Source organism: Siniperca chuatsi, linkage group LG1, assembly GCF_020085105.1.
Source record: "Siniperca chuatsi isolate FFG_IHB_CAS linkage group LG1, ASM2008510v1, whole genome shotgun sequence".
Lineage (NCBI taxonomy): Eukaryota > Metazoa > Chordata > Actinopteri > Centrarchiformes > Sinipercidae > Siniperca > Siniperca chuatsi.
In genome coordinates this window covers 34,460,908-34,476,593 of record NC_058042.1, presented here as the reverse complement: position 1 = coordinate 34,476,593, position 15,686 = coordinate 34,460,908, and the positions used below count along the sequence as shown (strand labels likewise).

The window sequence follows — 15,686 nt, the reverse complement described above, 5'->3', positions numbered from 1 at the left end:
TTGGGGGCCCAAAGAACATGTGCACTGCACTTCTGCTTTCAAGACTTACACTGGCCAAGCTGGCTGACTTCCTGTTGGGTCGCTACACACATGAGTGAAATAAAATTATTTAATCAAATGGGTCTTCTAGACTTTCTAAATGTTTCTGGACCGACTCGATCACATGTTGATAATAAAAGAGTCAGTTCAGGGTGTTTGTGATGCTCAGAAAAAAGTATTTACAGTTTTACAGCTGTACCTTTTTCTAATGATTGTGTATGGGGAAAATGCTTTTTATGAACAGTGTGCATCACATGATGTTGCCAGAAGTTGCAGTGTGGCTTTACTACGCCTAAATTGCCCTGTGCTGTTCCTGGGGGCTTAGTATGAATCACCTGCAGAGGCAGCACTGGACTCTGTGTCACCCATGTGACGCCTCTTCCTCCTGTGATGCTGCTGGTGATAACAAATAAACCTTCATCAGGAGAAGAAACATTAGAAAACTTTGCAACAAGCAGGTCAGCTGACTGAAAGTGTCACTGTAGATCTTCTAAAGTGGTAGAACTTCACCATGTTGACATAACACAGGACTCATGAGTTTTAATGATGTAGTTGTCTACAACGTAGTACCAGAAAAATGAGCAGAAAGTGCAGAACCAAGTATGGCCAACTAAATCAAAGCTATATCACCTAGGGCCAGCCAGGTGGTCTGGTCATAACAGTGCTTCATTTTCACATGAGCAGTTGCTGAAGCTATTTGGTTAGAGAGCAGGCTTGTTGATGACATTCCCATGATGCATTCTCTTTTCTGGTGTGACACACTTGTTTTGCAGAACTTTTTTCAAGGGTTAACGTCATGTTCAAACACTACTTCAGTAGGACTGAAATCCATTGGTTTTTGTGCAGCTTCACAAGTTGCTAAAAGAAATGAGAAGAAAGTCTCTCAGTCTTTCTGTTACTGATGAAATCTCTCCAGTGCTCAGCGTGGGTTTCAGCATGTAGCATGTAACCTGTCAGGTTTTGTGGTCAATATCCCTTGTTTTCAATATCTGTGCAAACAAATTGGACTGTAAATTGGGACCCGAGTCAGTTAAATCATCTTTGGGAAGGCTCATGTAGAGAAGAACTTTATCAGAGGCTCTGTGATCACCAGGCTATGCAGGGAATGATGGGGGACCTGATCAATTTCCAGGTCACGTGAGGAATGATCAAATAGATGATCAAGAGACTGGGATGTACTCTTGGTCTTGTTTATGAAACAATGACTGTCAAAGCTGCAAGAAAGACACACACTAGAAGATGTGAAGTTAGTTGTTGAGACTTCTTTTGGAAAGAGTTACTGTCCTTGTATTTTGAGAGAGAAGTTGAGAGTAGCTGAGTCTTTTTTTTTCAAATCTGATCTGTACAACATGCATAATGATGGTGGTTCCTTCCTGTTGCTGTTATATTAAAATCAGATATCTATCTACAGAAATCTTTCCAGTGTGACGTGGGAGGATTTTTCACTGCAGCTGGTTGTCAACACAGTAAAATAGACCTTTCACTTTAACCATCAGTTTCCTAGAAAAGCATGTCTAACTTACTTCCCCAACTGTGCAGTTAACCCTTAAATGGGCAAGCACATATAAATATTTAGTAAAATTAATTACTTTCTATTTTCTAACGTATCTAGGCTAAAATGACACAATTTCATGATTTTTTTTCAAAATATAACCTTTTTTCCCAATTTACACTCTGTATCTTCCAAGATATATTGCCCATTTAGGATATAAATTTAACATTTTCTCCTCCCTATTATTAGTTCATTTGGCAACTTTCAAAACATTTTTACAATTAATTAGGTACTTTATTTAAAATTTTGCATACAAAGTTTTAAAAAAGTGAAAAAAAAATTAACAGTAGTTACTCACATATATTTTGAACGCTGGAAACAAATCTAATCTTTGAATAAACAACAAGCTATTAACATTTATAAACAAAACATCTTATTTGTGTTTTCATACTACCATCTTCCCTGTGGTGCCCGCAATATCCTATCGGCAATGGAAGCTGAGGAAACAGTTGTGAGCATTTTGACCAGTGACAATGCAAAACCTCACTTATTACCTACACTTCTGACACATGATGGAGGTCTGTCCATCCTAGCACATCCTGCTTTGGCCTTTCACTGGCAGGATATCCACAGACCTGGGGACTTTTGGATGTTTGATTACTCTTGGTGGTGTATTGTCTTCATTTCCTTTGGAGGGCTGTCCCCCTTTCTGCTTTTCGGGGTACATGAGTCCTTTGGCAGCATCCAGCCTAAAGTCCTTCAGACACTGATGTTTCTGACCCAGTGCTGCTGCATCACACTGGTGTGTTATTGACAGCAATGTCAACCATCTGTCAAAATATGCCCAGGTACCACCAGTGGGATTTTGCTGGAGTGTGATACAGGGCAATCATCATATCAGCCAAATCCACTCCTCCCATGTGAGTGTTGTACTCAGACACATTCTTAAGGCATGGCATACTTATCTTCCTCTTTTCCTCTTTAGAGTTGGGCCAACAGGGTTGACAGTAGCACAGAGCTTACCAAGGTGACTGTTTTGTTGTCTGCCCCTTTGACCATAGCAAGCTTTGCATCGTTGTCTACACGAAAGTCAAAGCTGCCTCTTCCTCTTCGTAGGATGTCTCGATCTTCTTCCAATCCACAACCCATCAAGTGTTTTTTTCGAATGGTACCCAAACTTCTGAGGCCCATAGACTCTTTTAGATGAGTTATCAAACTAAACGATGTGAGAAAATTGTCAAAGTAGAAAACACAGTCAGAGGGGTTTCTGGTGGTTCTGCACAGCTGCAGAACAACATTTGCACCTAACCCAAACTCTGTCTGGAGTTTGAGTAGCACCATCAAATGTAGACATTCCTGTGTAAATCATGAAGTCATACACAAAGCCAGACAAACCAGCTCGCACAAAGATCTTGAACCCCCATTTCTTGGGTTTGCTAGGTAGATAATGCCGCAAACTTCCAGTTTTTTTGCCTTTGTAAGGAACCGTCATCTCATCAATTGAAAATTGGTTCTCACTCTCAATTTCCATACACTTGCTCCTCATGTGGTCAAGTATAGGCCTTATTTTGAGCAGGTGATTACTGGAGTCAGAGCTCATGTTAGTGGCATGACACCTGCTACTTTGTCATATCTTGTATCTGTTGCCCAGTAGTTTCCCACTGCAGGCATTTTCACTATACCCATGATAAGCTTCATTCCAATGAATGCCTTGATTTCAGAGGCATTAGTGACAAGAATACAAGTTTGCCTGGTGAGCAGTGACCTCAAAGATGTCCTTTTCAAAGAATTAGTGGAGTGGAGAAAAGCAGCTTGGTTTAACAGTACACTGGTGCTCAAACTCAATTTATCTCCAACTACTGAAAAAGAAAAAAGTTATCAGTGTAAAAAAATACATATACACCCTTTTCCTGCAATCACCAATACAAACCACCTAACTATATGTAATTTTACACATAACTCCTGTGTGTGTGTGTGTGTGTATGCGGTACACTGCCATTTTGGATTTTGATTCAAATGATGAGTATATTTTTTAATGTTGGTATGAAGTCACATGACCTGAGTACTTGACCCATCCCCCATTCAGTGTTTCTCATGATATAAAGTACACCCACTTAATGCCCCTCCCCCCACAGCCTGTCAAATGACTGTATCCCCCAGGATACAGAATCCATTTATTGAGATGCCATCAGGTTGGAAAGTTAATCTACTGCCCATTAGAAACAGTGATGAGAGATTTTATATCTAAGCTCCTTTTGTTTAACGCTGTTTGTGAATGAACTTGCAAATTGCTCTGATCTGAAGACACAAAGTACTCTCTCACTCCATATAACAGACTGGGTAAGAGGTTGGACTGATGTGAATTGGTGAGAAACAGCCGGGAGTAAGAACCTCTTCCTGACATCAAAAGACTGCCATCTCACTTCTGACAGCTTAGGCAGGGAGGGATGACAGAGGGCCGCCAGGCAGACACATATCCCTCTGCAAGCTGAGCCCACAGAGCGCTCTGCATTGAATGGATGTTGATGTAGAGGCCTGCACCACTGATGAAACCCTGGGTAAATATAGTGCCAAAAAGAAAACTGAGACAATAGGCGTTTTTGGACCAAACAATTCTGGAGACTCCCCCGAGAACTATATACCCTTCAAGGGCTTTTTTCTGTTTGCTAACTAGAATCATTTAGGGTTCTTCAGTTTGTCCCTATAGAAGAACAATTTTGGGTTTTTGATAGAACCATATATAAAGGTTCTACCTGGAATCCTTTCAGATGCTTTTACCTTCAACCATCTGTGAAAGGTTCCATCATTAACCCCCTGTCAGAGGTTCTACAGAAAACCCTTCTATGGTGTAATGGTTCCACCCAGAACCCACCAAGGGGGTTCTACCAAGAACCCTTTTATATTCCAAGGGTTTCATCTAAATGAAACGCATTCTGTATTTCCTCAAATAGTGACCAGGACTTTTATTTACCCCCCCGGAAATGGCTTTTAAACTGAGCCAGGCCAAGTTAGGAGGGATTGCTGTATATTTTTTATTTATTTATTTTTATGTTAACACTTTACCTAGCTACATTTCAACTGTTTCGCTGTTGTCTGTAGATATTCAATAAAGTGTATATGTCAATTCATGAACATACCCTAAACAAGATGTTTTTTGTACCTAAACCTAACCCAACCTTTATTTGTGAAATTGTTGAATTGTTGAATCTCAACTAATAAGCTGTTCAAATGTTACAAATACTCTATAAACTATCTGTAGGCGAACTATCCAAGTGTAACCAGTGATGGCCATTATCAAAGGCAAACTCAATTTAGAAAGATAGGGCTGGCAGTAGCAGCGCCGCAGAGCAACGCTGCCTGTGTGGACACCACACACAAGCCACAGCAGTTCAGCGAGGTTGCCGTCACGCACAGGTAGAAGTGGGCAGTGTAGCCCGGGCGTAAGGACTAGTGATCCATTTCTTGTCGTGTATGTATGAACATATTGTGGTCTCTAATCCTGCCAACAAATCGCTATATCTTCTATGTTATTTTAATGCCACTGTATGAATGTATCTGTTAGGGGCCGCTGTGGCTCAAGAGGTAGAGCGTGCCATCCATTAATCACAAGTTGCTCCTGATAGGCAGCGCCTTGGATGGCAGCAGATATTGTATTGCAAAATCAGAAAACAAATGAAATACGTTGTCAATTAACATTTTACTGATACTGTTCCTTTTCTGCAGTACATCTATAACCAGCTATTGTACGCAGTGGAATTCAAAGAAAAAAAGTTGCAACGCCTCCATGTTCACTAGCAGCAGAATATTAGCTGCATAAATTCGAACAAGATTTGGTTGTTGTGTGAAGTTAAATACTCATAATGCTATCTGCTCTATTCTCATGCCACCTGTCTCTGCAAAGTGGACTGAAATCTGGCCTGTGTGAGCTGTGATCTTTCACAAGCTAGGAGGGTATGCCTAAGAGTGAACTTTTCTGGTGAGTGAATTCTACTGCTAATCTTTGTGAGTGAATTCATTGAATCCTACCTATGTAAACTGTTGAATGGTTAAAAGCAATCATTTCGGCTGTTTAGTTGCAGCTGAGTGTCGTAGGAGAGATTTCCGTGTGCATTGGTTGTTCATCAGTCTTCTTGTAACCGCTAATTCGAGTTCTCCTCCTAAACCATAGGTCCGATTGCTACCAAATTTTCGGTGGATCATCATTGGATCAAGCTTGTCAAAAGTTGCATGAGGCTTGTTGATATCTTATTTAGTTTTCATGATATTGACCAATGAACTTCAAAAGGAGCGTAGTCCACCACATAAATAGACCAAAGTCAACAATCGTTGGTCCAATCGTCACAACAGCTTACAGGATATATTCACAGAAGTACCTGAACCATACCCTGAAAGTTTCATTCAAATCGACCACTAGGGGGCGCTACAAATGCAAAAAGTGGGCGTGGAATAACACAAATCGGACACAGAATCACAAATTGTTTGTCCAGTTATCACAAAACTTCCAGAATTTGTCCTCTTAAGTACCTGAAATATACCCTGAATGTTTCAATGTTTAATTTCAACCACTAGGGGGTGCTACAAATGCAAAAACTGGGTGGGGCATATTCACAGAAGTACCTGAAACATATCCTGAAAGTTTCATTCAAATCGACCACTAGGGGGCGCTATAAATGAAAAAAAATGGGCGTGGAATAACACAAATCAGACTATAAGTCAGTGTGATTGGTCTCACTCCTTCTTTAAGGAGAATTAAAGTAGATGAACTGACTTTGCTCGGCTTGAAGCCTGAAGCCCACTCGTTGCTGCTTGTGGATTTAGTAATGGACGATTGAGCTGCTTCCTTCTGTTGAGCTTGCCGCGGCTCAAATTGCCATAAGCTGGAATGAGCTAGAAATATGATACTTGGCCCAATAACTGGAAATGGTGTGCATGTGCTTCCGTAGAAATATGAGCCCAGTGGGTCACATGGTGACGCTTTAATTAAGGCCCAAAAATGCAATTTTGAAAAGGCCACACCCCTCACACCGTAAGTCCGAATGACTTGAAATTTCCAGCTCACTGCGCTCTACAAAATGGACCACTAAAGTCCGCCTAACTAGATTTTCAGCCATTTTGAGTTTTTTAAAAACATATTTTTGACATCTCCTCCTAAACTGTAGATCCGATTGCTACCAGATTTTTGGTGGATCATCATTGGATGAAGCTTATCAAATGTTGCATAAAGCTTGTAGATATCTTATTTAGTTTTCAAGATATTGACCAATGAACTTCAAAAGGGACATGGCTCAGCACATAAATAGGCCAAAGTCAACAACCGTTGGGCCAAATATCACAAATCTTACAAGATGTGTCCACACAAGTACCTGAAACATACCCTGAATGTTTCATTGAAATCGACCACTCGGGAGTGCTACAAATGCAAAAAATTGGGCGTGGCATGACACAAATGAGACTATAAATCAGGCATTGTTTGTCCAATCATCACAAAACATCCAGGATATATCCACATAAGAACCTGAAACATGCCCTGAAAGTTTCCTTCAAATTGACCGCTAGAGGGCGCTACAAGGGCAAAAAATGTGCATGGCATAACACAAATCAGACTATTTATCAGAAATTGTTTGTTTTCTTCATTCTATTTGTGAAAATGCAAAACAGAGAGATTTCACTGCTTTTGTCATGTCTAGGCCACATTTGACCAGGTCCAGATCAAAATCTTCTTCTTCAGTCTGTGATGGCTTTAACCCCGGAATTGCCACTTGCGGCTATATTTCTCCTTGTTTGTGTATCTTTTGTGTTGGATTCATCATCTTTGGTAGAGAGTGGATTTCTTCTGCTGCTCCTCTGTGCTACAACAGTGGTGGTAGAGTTCAGCAGTTGTGGCGAGCCAAGCTAATTGATGAGATGATGCTGACAGATCTGAACTGTTGTTCTCATCTGAAAACAACATCTGGGATTTGTTGGGTCTCTGTAAATAATATTATAAAGAGTACGGTCTAGACCTGCTCTATAGGAAAAGTGCAATGAGATAACTTCTGTTATGAATTGGCGCTATATAAATAAAATTTAATTGAACTGAATTGAAATCCTGGTAGACTGATCATTGCCAGAACACTGAAGGATACATTTCACAGACTGCATATTTTCATTCCTTTCACTGGACTGACAAAAGGACAAAACGGGAGAAACTGTTCATTACTTAAGTCTGTTGATCTGTTGATTGATATTGACATTTGGGGATTGATACTATTTCCTTTAAGAGGTTAAAAGGTATTTTGATACATACATTGAGGTCAAAAGATGTGGTGCTAATACACAAAGGGGTCTGTCTCATGACAAAAACCATAGTTTGTGAGTTAACTTAGTTGGGTTGCCTAACCCTAGGATAAATACTAATATAGGCTCAACTTAGATTCTAAATGGACTAAATCTATAACTAAGTGACCACTAACTATTGTCTACTTAAGTGGTGTTTGGTTATACAGTGTGAGTGACTCCATTCAGAAGGGGAAGTACATTGTTCCTGTTGTTATATGTTTTTTCCCCTCTTCATACAAACAATTAATACATTAACATTTGTTTAAACTTACCTGTTGGTCTATGGGTCTTCTTTACTCTTGCTACTTAATGCTTACCACTTAATACTCATTTCTCCTGTGAACGAACCCACACTCTGACGCATTGGTCCATGTGGTTACTAATTTATAGATGTAGAGATACATGGTGTCTGTATCACCCAGTGTCTGCTATAATAAGCTAGAGTTGAGCCTGGTTACAATTATGTCAAAACATGTTTGCTGTTGCAAATCAGTTGTATGTAAATGTGTTTACTAGGGGACAGGGATAACTGTTCTGTAGTCATATTTACAATTACCCACTTATCCTGCAGATATGATTTCTACTTATTATCTTAGAAACCTTGATCCTTTCAAAAAATTGATACTTACTGCAACTGCAATACACAGAATTAACATATTGTCAGAGGTCACAGTTCTGACCGCAGCTCTTTTCTCTCCCAGCTAATACTCTTATTTACTGGCAGCAATGAGATCATGTAATTGGGTAGGTCTTGCCCTGGTCCATATTTTGGTACGGTAACAGAATATAAGCTTCTGCCTGAGTTGTGCTCTTTTTTCCTATTCTGTATATTCTGCAACAAGTGGAGGAGCAGTGCATTCTCATCAGGCCCTGAAAAGAGCCTTTGTTTGGCTCTGAACACCTGGACAGAGTTGTCTCAGTGGTTCAGACTCTCTCTCGCTCTCTCTCTCACTCTCTCTCTCTCTCTCTCCTTTTTTCTCTTATCTGTCCACCTTTTTTAAATCTGAACTGTTTTCTCCTTCTCCCCTCCCCTCTTTCTGTTTTACACTCTGTATGTGTCTAACTGCAGCGTTGTGACCAGTTCAGACAAATAATACACAAGCATGGGAAAGTGCTTTAAGTTTAAATAGAAAGCAGCACAAGGTAGGAATGATATTAATAGTCAAGGCCATTATCTAAGGTCAAGTCCCCCTGAGTTTGATTCCAGACCAGGTCCAAGAGATTCTCAAATAAGTCAAGACTGAGACCAGGGCAGTCAGGAGTCCTATTCAAGGACCTCAATGTTGGTTTTATTTTAACCATAAAGGCAGTTTTTCCCTAACCTTAACCAAGTAGTTAAAGTTATTTAAACTTAAACCTGGTAGTTTAAATGAAATGTGGGCGATTTTGATCAATCAGTCCCCTCAAATCCTAATATATATATATATATATATACATATATGAATGAGCAAAAATATGACAGTACAACACCATATCACCATATAACCTCCCTCTTTTTTTGTATTTTTTTATTATACAAAAGCACCTCCTGCATAGACAATGTACTTTTTCTTTCCTATTTAAACACTATATTATAGTGTCTTGTATATTTTAATCTATGTCATATTTTACATGATACTTTAAAATATTATTTCCATGCAAGCTGTATGTTGTTTTTTGAGTACTTTTATGTTTATCTTTCTTTTATTTAAGAAGGGACAATGCACATTAATTAACATGAGCACTTGGGTCCATCATGTAAATGTGCCAGATTTAGCCATAAAGGCTAATTTTCATCTGCAGTCCCTGGCAAGTTGATGGCATGTAAAAAACATCAAAAGAAAACATTATATTTTGATGATTTGATTTTCTTCCTTTGTTTTAATATTCTGTTCCATTGTTATTTTGCACTCCATAAAACTTGATCCACGTGATCATAATGCATGGACTTGCATGTGCAAAATGTTATAGTTATTGTAACTCACTTCATATATTTTCACTCATACACTTCGACTCAATCTATTTGTGATACCATAGAATTCTATTACGTAAACTGCTGTTATTTATAATTCCCCTTATTTGCTTTGATGTGCTGTATCCATTTGATCCTACAATGGCCCAGATTGCACACAGAGATCACTTTAGTTTTCACTTATTTTATCTCTGGTTTCATTACACGCTCCTAAATTGAGAATTGTTGCTGAAATGAATGATAAATGACCCTGTGTCTTTTCTGTGAAATGCTATTTAACAGTTAAAAATGTCTCAACAAAAGACATAACGCTGCAATTAGCTATCTGGGTAGTGATTCTAATTGGCCTTGAAGTCTTCATAAGAAGGTGCGCAATGCCAATTAGCCTGAGCAGCCAAGCCTGGAAGAAGAGGCCACCTAGCTCCATTTTCCCACGGCAGGACGCTCTCCTAACTCTCTGTCAGCTAGAGGATTGAATATTCACAATACACTGTAACAAAATGCTGTAAGAAAACAGTCAAATTCTGACAGTAACATACAGTTTCCCATTAAAATGGTAATATACTGTAGAAAACAATGCATTATGGGCAATATTTGCCGTTTCTCATAAAATACTACAATATACTGTGAATAGCGTTGCATTCTGGGGGTGATGGTAGAATCAATCATTTCTCCAGCAAAAGTGAGCTTGGTGAAACTCCACTACCAGTTGGGTAGTGTTAGCTTGTAGCGTAAGCGTTAGTAGCGTTAACGTGAGTTTGAATCAGATTTTTGTCGTGCGTTAGATGTGTACGGTGCAGTCATTTATTGTCCGACATTGCGAGTGGGGCGAGAAGATTGTTCCAATAACATAACATTAACGTAGTTATAGCCAGGCCAGGCAGTAGCAATTAAGGTTCTATGTACAGTCCGCTCGATACTTTTCTGCCAAAGCAATTTTTGTCAGTAGAGTTACACTATTGAGTCATGATATGACAATTTGAGCTAAAACGTTTTTTGTTTTTGTATTGTCAGTTGTTATTGCTGTTGGATTTGCTGTCGTCAATCCTCATACTGAGCTTCTGACAGACCTCAATGTGCTGCGTCTCCTGGAGCTTACCATGGAAGAATGTGGGAGAGCAATCATAGAATACTTCCCACCAGCAAAGATGTCCAGACTGTCCTCTCCCAGGACGCTGAGGTGGCACTCCATGTTATCCAGCTGATGGCCCACTTCACAGAGACCACAGATGGGCTCATCCTTCTTGCAGACGTTAGTTTGTTTCTCTTCTTTCTTCATTTAGCCACTCGTTAAATTGTTGCCAGCTTAAAAATCATATTATGAAACTAATATTCTCACTACAGTTTTATTGTCTGTGCCCTGCAGTTGTCTGCCACAGTGGCTGATGTCGACTGATGTCGAGAGGACCCTCACCCTACCCCTGATTCCTCATCTAATACTGCTCAGTATGTATTCAGTGAATTGACTGACATACTGTGTATTGCATATGAGATGAGCTTTTCAAGTTATCTGTATTCCAGTAAGGCATGAATGTTTTTTTCAAGTAGAGATATTTTCAAGATGCTCTCTGAAATTACTCTTAATTTCAAATTTTATGTGGAACAGAGAGACTGTTGGACGCTGGATCAGCCTTGAAGATCGTGTCATGTGAGGGCATCTAACCAACCTTTGTGACAGAGCTTGCTGCTCTGTTTTCACTGTACTACATCTTTAACCGTCAGTACCAAGAAACGGCTGCCTTTACACTTGGGTAAGGCTTGTGTTGTCCAATTGTCCTTTTCTCTCTCTCTCTCTCTTTTTCACATTCATCATGCGCATCTTAAATCCTGACTTCATGACCACTTCATATAGTAGCAGACTTTCCTTCTATCCAACCTCTAATCTCAGACTACTGTGTTTTTCAGGCGCGTCATTGGAATCAACCCAGAAAGAGGGACAAAGGCCAGCCAAGGCAAGATTGTCTCCAAGAGGACAGGGAGAGTCGTTCAGAAGAAGCTATCGGCTATCTTCATAAATGTGGGTATTCCTGCTGTAGAACACTTCAGAAAAACTACTATTTATGTAAACAAGAAGGGAACATGTTCACTTGTCCCAGTGCAGGAGTGCTCTTGTAGGATATGTAGGATCAGTTTTGCCTTTTACGAGACCTGTTTAAGTTAATTTAGAAAAGCTTGCTTTGAAATGCTGAGTTAAGCTAAAACTGTTGAGTCAGAATTTGTGCAGTGTATTTCACTCGTGTAGAAATTTTGATTGGTTATTGCACACATTTACTCCATATGTCACTTCTTGGTTTCCCCATGCAATGAAATCGCGGGGCTCCCACCGTCTGTCCCTCATACATAATATCTCAGATATCGCTGTTCAAATGTGTGTGTTTGAGTGTTTGAAGGAATGATGTATCTTTCCAATGTGTTGTGAAATGTATCGTATTATAGCAATTTGTCTGATGGAGGCACTCTAATTTGCACTAAAGTCTGACTGGGTAGATTTTCCACCGTTTAGATTTTTAAAAAACTGCAAATCTTTCTCTATTTCTCATATTTTGGAAGTCTCTCTGCTCATAGATTATTATATTTATGGGATTGATGTTACAATAACTACATCATAAGTTATTTTTAAGATCCCAAATTGTTACCCCCTTATTCTATCACTTCACATCTTGTTCCCCAGTACCTACATATATGCATTTGTACGTACTGTACTGGTACACAATTAGTACAAAAGATTATACTGTAACTCCGGAGTAATTACGCTGTACGTTGTACTAGAATCTTTCTTTATATATATTACACTACTGTAAATCCTACATTTATACTGTTGTGCATCTGGGCATAAAACCGTAAAACACAACAACACAACAGGAAGGCAATATGTTACAACATTTTGGCACGAAACAAAAGTGCATTGTAGAGTAATTAGCAGTTGTGTTCAATGCTGCTCAAATTGTCAGAAATATGAAGAAATGTTTGCAAACATGTGACTTTGATACAGTGATCTGGATGTCTAGTACAGTAATAAGCTGATATGATGTTGCTGTATCCTATGAATTGAGTATGTGGTTTGTTTTAAGCACTCTAATTGTTAGCACAGCATTTTTTGTTTACAGTAAAGTTAAGAATTTAGTGTAAGTTACTTAGGCTCTTTACTTTTATAGGTTTGCATATTGAAGCTCTGCTGTGAATTGAACTAAAGCAATTGTAAAATATGGTAAAATAATGTCTAAAAAACATAAAAGATGTTGTCTAAAAAATGGCAAAGCAGTGGAAACAGTTTCCCAAAGAGAGGGGTGTGAAACAGGATTGCAGTATTAGTCCAACCCTACTTAAAGGACAATTCTTCTCATATTCTATATTTGTCTACAAATCCCATGTGCAGAGCCAAACCAACAATGAATGTATCCTACTAACAAGTATTGTGTGTGTGTCTGAATATATCAGAACCAGATATATCTTATTTTTCTGTGCCAGAGAGCTCCATTGTTGTCCAAAAACTATTTTCAGAACACATCAGTGAGACACACTGTTGCACTGGGTGACATGTTCCTTCATCACTATGAACACACACACTGTACTTTATTTTGACTGAATCCCACATACCACCGTCCGCTGCTGGAAATAGTCCCCAAAAAATACATTTCTTCCTGTTTGAGTAACATTTGATAAAAATGACAGTGGCTCTGTTGGATACTCTAATAAATACTTCTGTTTGCTGACCCCATCTAAAGAATATTTATGGTGGCTGTGTTGATTTCTCCCTTGCTGTTAATCCCTCAAACAGTTTGAGCAATCAACTCATAACTCATCCCCTCCAGAGCAGGTTCCTGCTTATTTGCATGGGTCTGGGCCCATGCTTTGCATTTGGGTCTCTCCCTCCTTTCAGTCAATCCCTTTGAGTTTCTCTCTCATTATGAAGTGTTAGAAAGTTGCTGAAGTGAGAAATGAGCCTGCGAAAGCTCGTTGTCCTAATTAAACTTTGACATAAAGACAAGAAGCGATGAAGGGGAAACAATAGCAGACTGTGTATGAGTGCAAGTCCAGAGCAAGCAAGCAGCTTTGTCCCCAAGAACAAAAGCATTTGTTTGCATGTGTTCAACTCCATTCAACTTCACCAGGCCCAGGTGCAAAAAACAACTTTGCGAGGAAAATCACAATTCATAACACCTTTGCATGGTTGAACAGCCCGCAGTCGGTCCAAATAGGCCGACTTAAGCAGATCAAAGCTGCTGTGTTGCGATGTAAATATTGTGCAGCAGAATGAATTCCGTCTCATTACTTTCATTGCCTTGACTGAAAGACACAGTTAAATAATTCAGGTGTGAAATTTTACACTTGACTCTCCCTTTGCTGTTTCAGAGGTCTCCTAAAACTCGTGAATGCATGCTCGCTGTCACCCCACCAGTTAGAATGAAAATAAAAATCCACTGCATTTATTCCCCATCGTCATGAAATGGTAGCTGCTGCCTCACAGCCTTGCTTAATACAGTAAGAAGGTAACAGCTGATAAACCTAGGCGCACATGGCCACCATCTTCCACACTATCCACATAGAATTAGTAATAAATACGATACATGCTGCAGGATGTTTCCAAGGTGCTGCAAGAACATGAATCCCCTCAAATATGGGCCCTTGATTTTTTGACAGGGGCGGAGTTGGGCTCTCTTCAACTGTTGTGCGAGGAGGGAGGAACTCCACAATTTTATAAAAAGCCAGTGGACGGGCCGAGTGTAGAGTAGACGGAGCAGACAGACTGTCTCTGGACTGTACAGCTGACCTAGAATGGCACAGAACGGAACAAAAGAGAATGGAGTCGCCGAAGGGATTCCAGCTTTGCCTTTTCCTCAGCCTGTCAAAGTCCAGGAGATCAGACACACCAAGGTAAGGGGGCTCTACAAAGAAACCAAGTTCATCTGCTGCAGGTAGGGGTTTTAAGTGCCAAGACAGTCAAAACATTTACTCTCATTGTGTTTTTAACTTTGGTGACAGTATAAATCGGGTGTCAGTTGAGGCACAAAAAAAAAGCAAAAAGTAATTACCAACACTTTTCCACTTTCCACAGATTTTTATCGACAATGAATGGCACACATCCAGCAGTGGAAGGACATTTCCAACTTTCAACCCAGCGACATGTGTCAAAATTTGTGATGTGGAAGAAGCAGACAAAGTAAGAAGGCATCAATTGCAGCTCTGCGGGCTTTATTTGATTAATTATAGCCTATTAAAAATATTAAATAATTAAACTTAGTGTATGTCTACACACTGTACCACTGAATAATTAAATGAAATCATTTGCTGCTTAACTGCTTTGACTCTAATTCCATAGGAATAAACTTTTGCCAAACTTTATTTAAATATTTGTCAGTAGGAATATCTATGAAAAACAGCATTACATAAGAACTTAATCAAAAAGATAATTAGTTTTTTGCCAAATTCGGTCTATATGTTATATAGCCTACAAAGTAAAGTTTTAATTCCACAAAATATGTTTAAGAATAGAGTTTTACACTACCGCACGCCACGGGACATTTTTTGACTTAGCGTGGCTACCGAAATATTTAAAAATAAATTTACTTTTGTTGTGTTGTGCTTATAGCCTATGGGAGACGTGTGTCCGGACATTGTCCCGCTTTATTCTGCTTATTTTATTTATTTATTTATTTTTTGTGTAGGAAGATGTGGACAAGGCGGTGGAGGCAGCCAAGGCGGCCAGGCAGAGAGGCTCTCCGTGGCGGAGGATGGACGCGTCCAGCCGTGGAAGGCTGCTGCACACACTGGCCGACCTGATGGAGAGGGACCGGCACCTTCTGGCGGTGGGCTCATTGCCAGTACTTTCTTTATGTACATATACAACGTGACTTTTCGGAATTGTTCGTAACCTACATACTGTTG

At 39.6% G+C, this 15,686-nt stretch overlaps 1 protein-coding gene across 2 annotated transcripts in view; it reads left to right on the top strand.

Moving 5' to 3' along the window:
• The first annotated feature begins 14,499 nt into the window (after nt 1-14,499).
• The window catches only part of aldh1a3 (aldehyde dehydrogenase 1 family, member A3), a 51,351-nt gene continuing 50,164 nt past the window's right edge, over nt 14,500-15,686 (top strand). Inside the window, exons 1-3 of one of the 2 annotated variants that reach the window (XM_044189517.1) lie at nt 14,500-14,675; nt 14,857-14,961; nt 15,467-15,622. In XM_044189517.1, coding sequence (XP_044045452.1) covers nt 14,577-14,675; nt 14,857-14,961; nt 15,467-15,622 — 360 coding nt within the window. In that variant the 5' untranslated portion in view covers nt 14,500-14,576. The remainder of the gene's footprint in view (nt 14,676-14,856; nt 14,962-15,466; nt 15,623-15,686) is intronic. The other variant, XM_044189524.1, reaches the window with a different exon arrangement.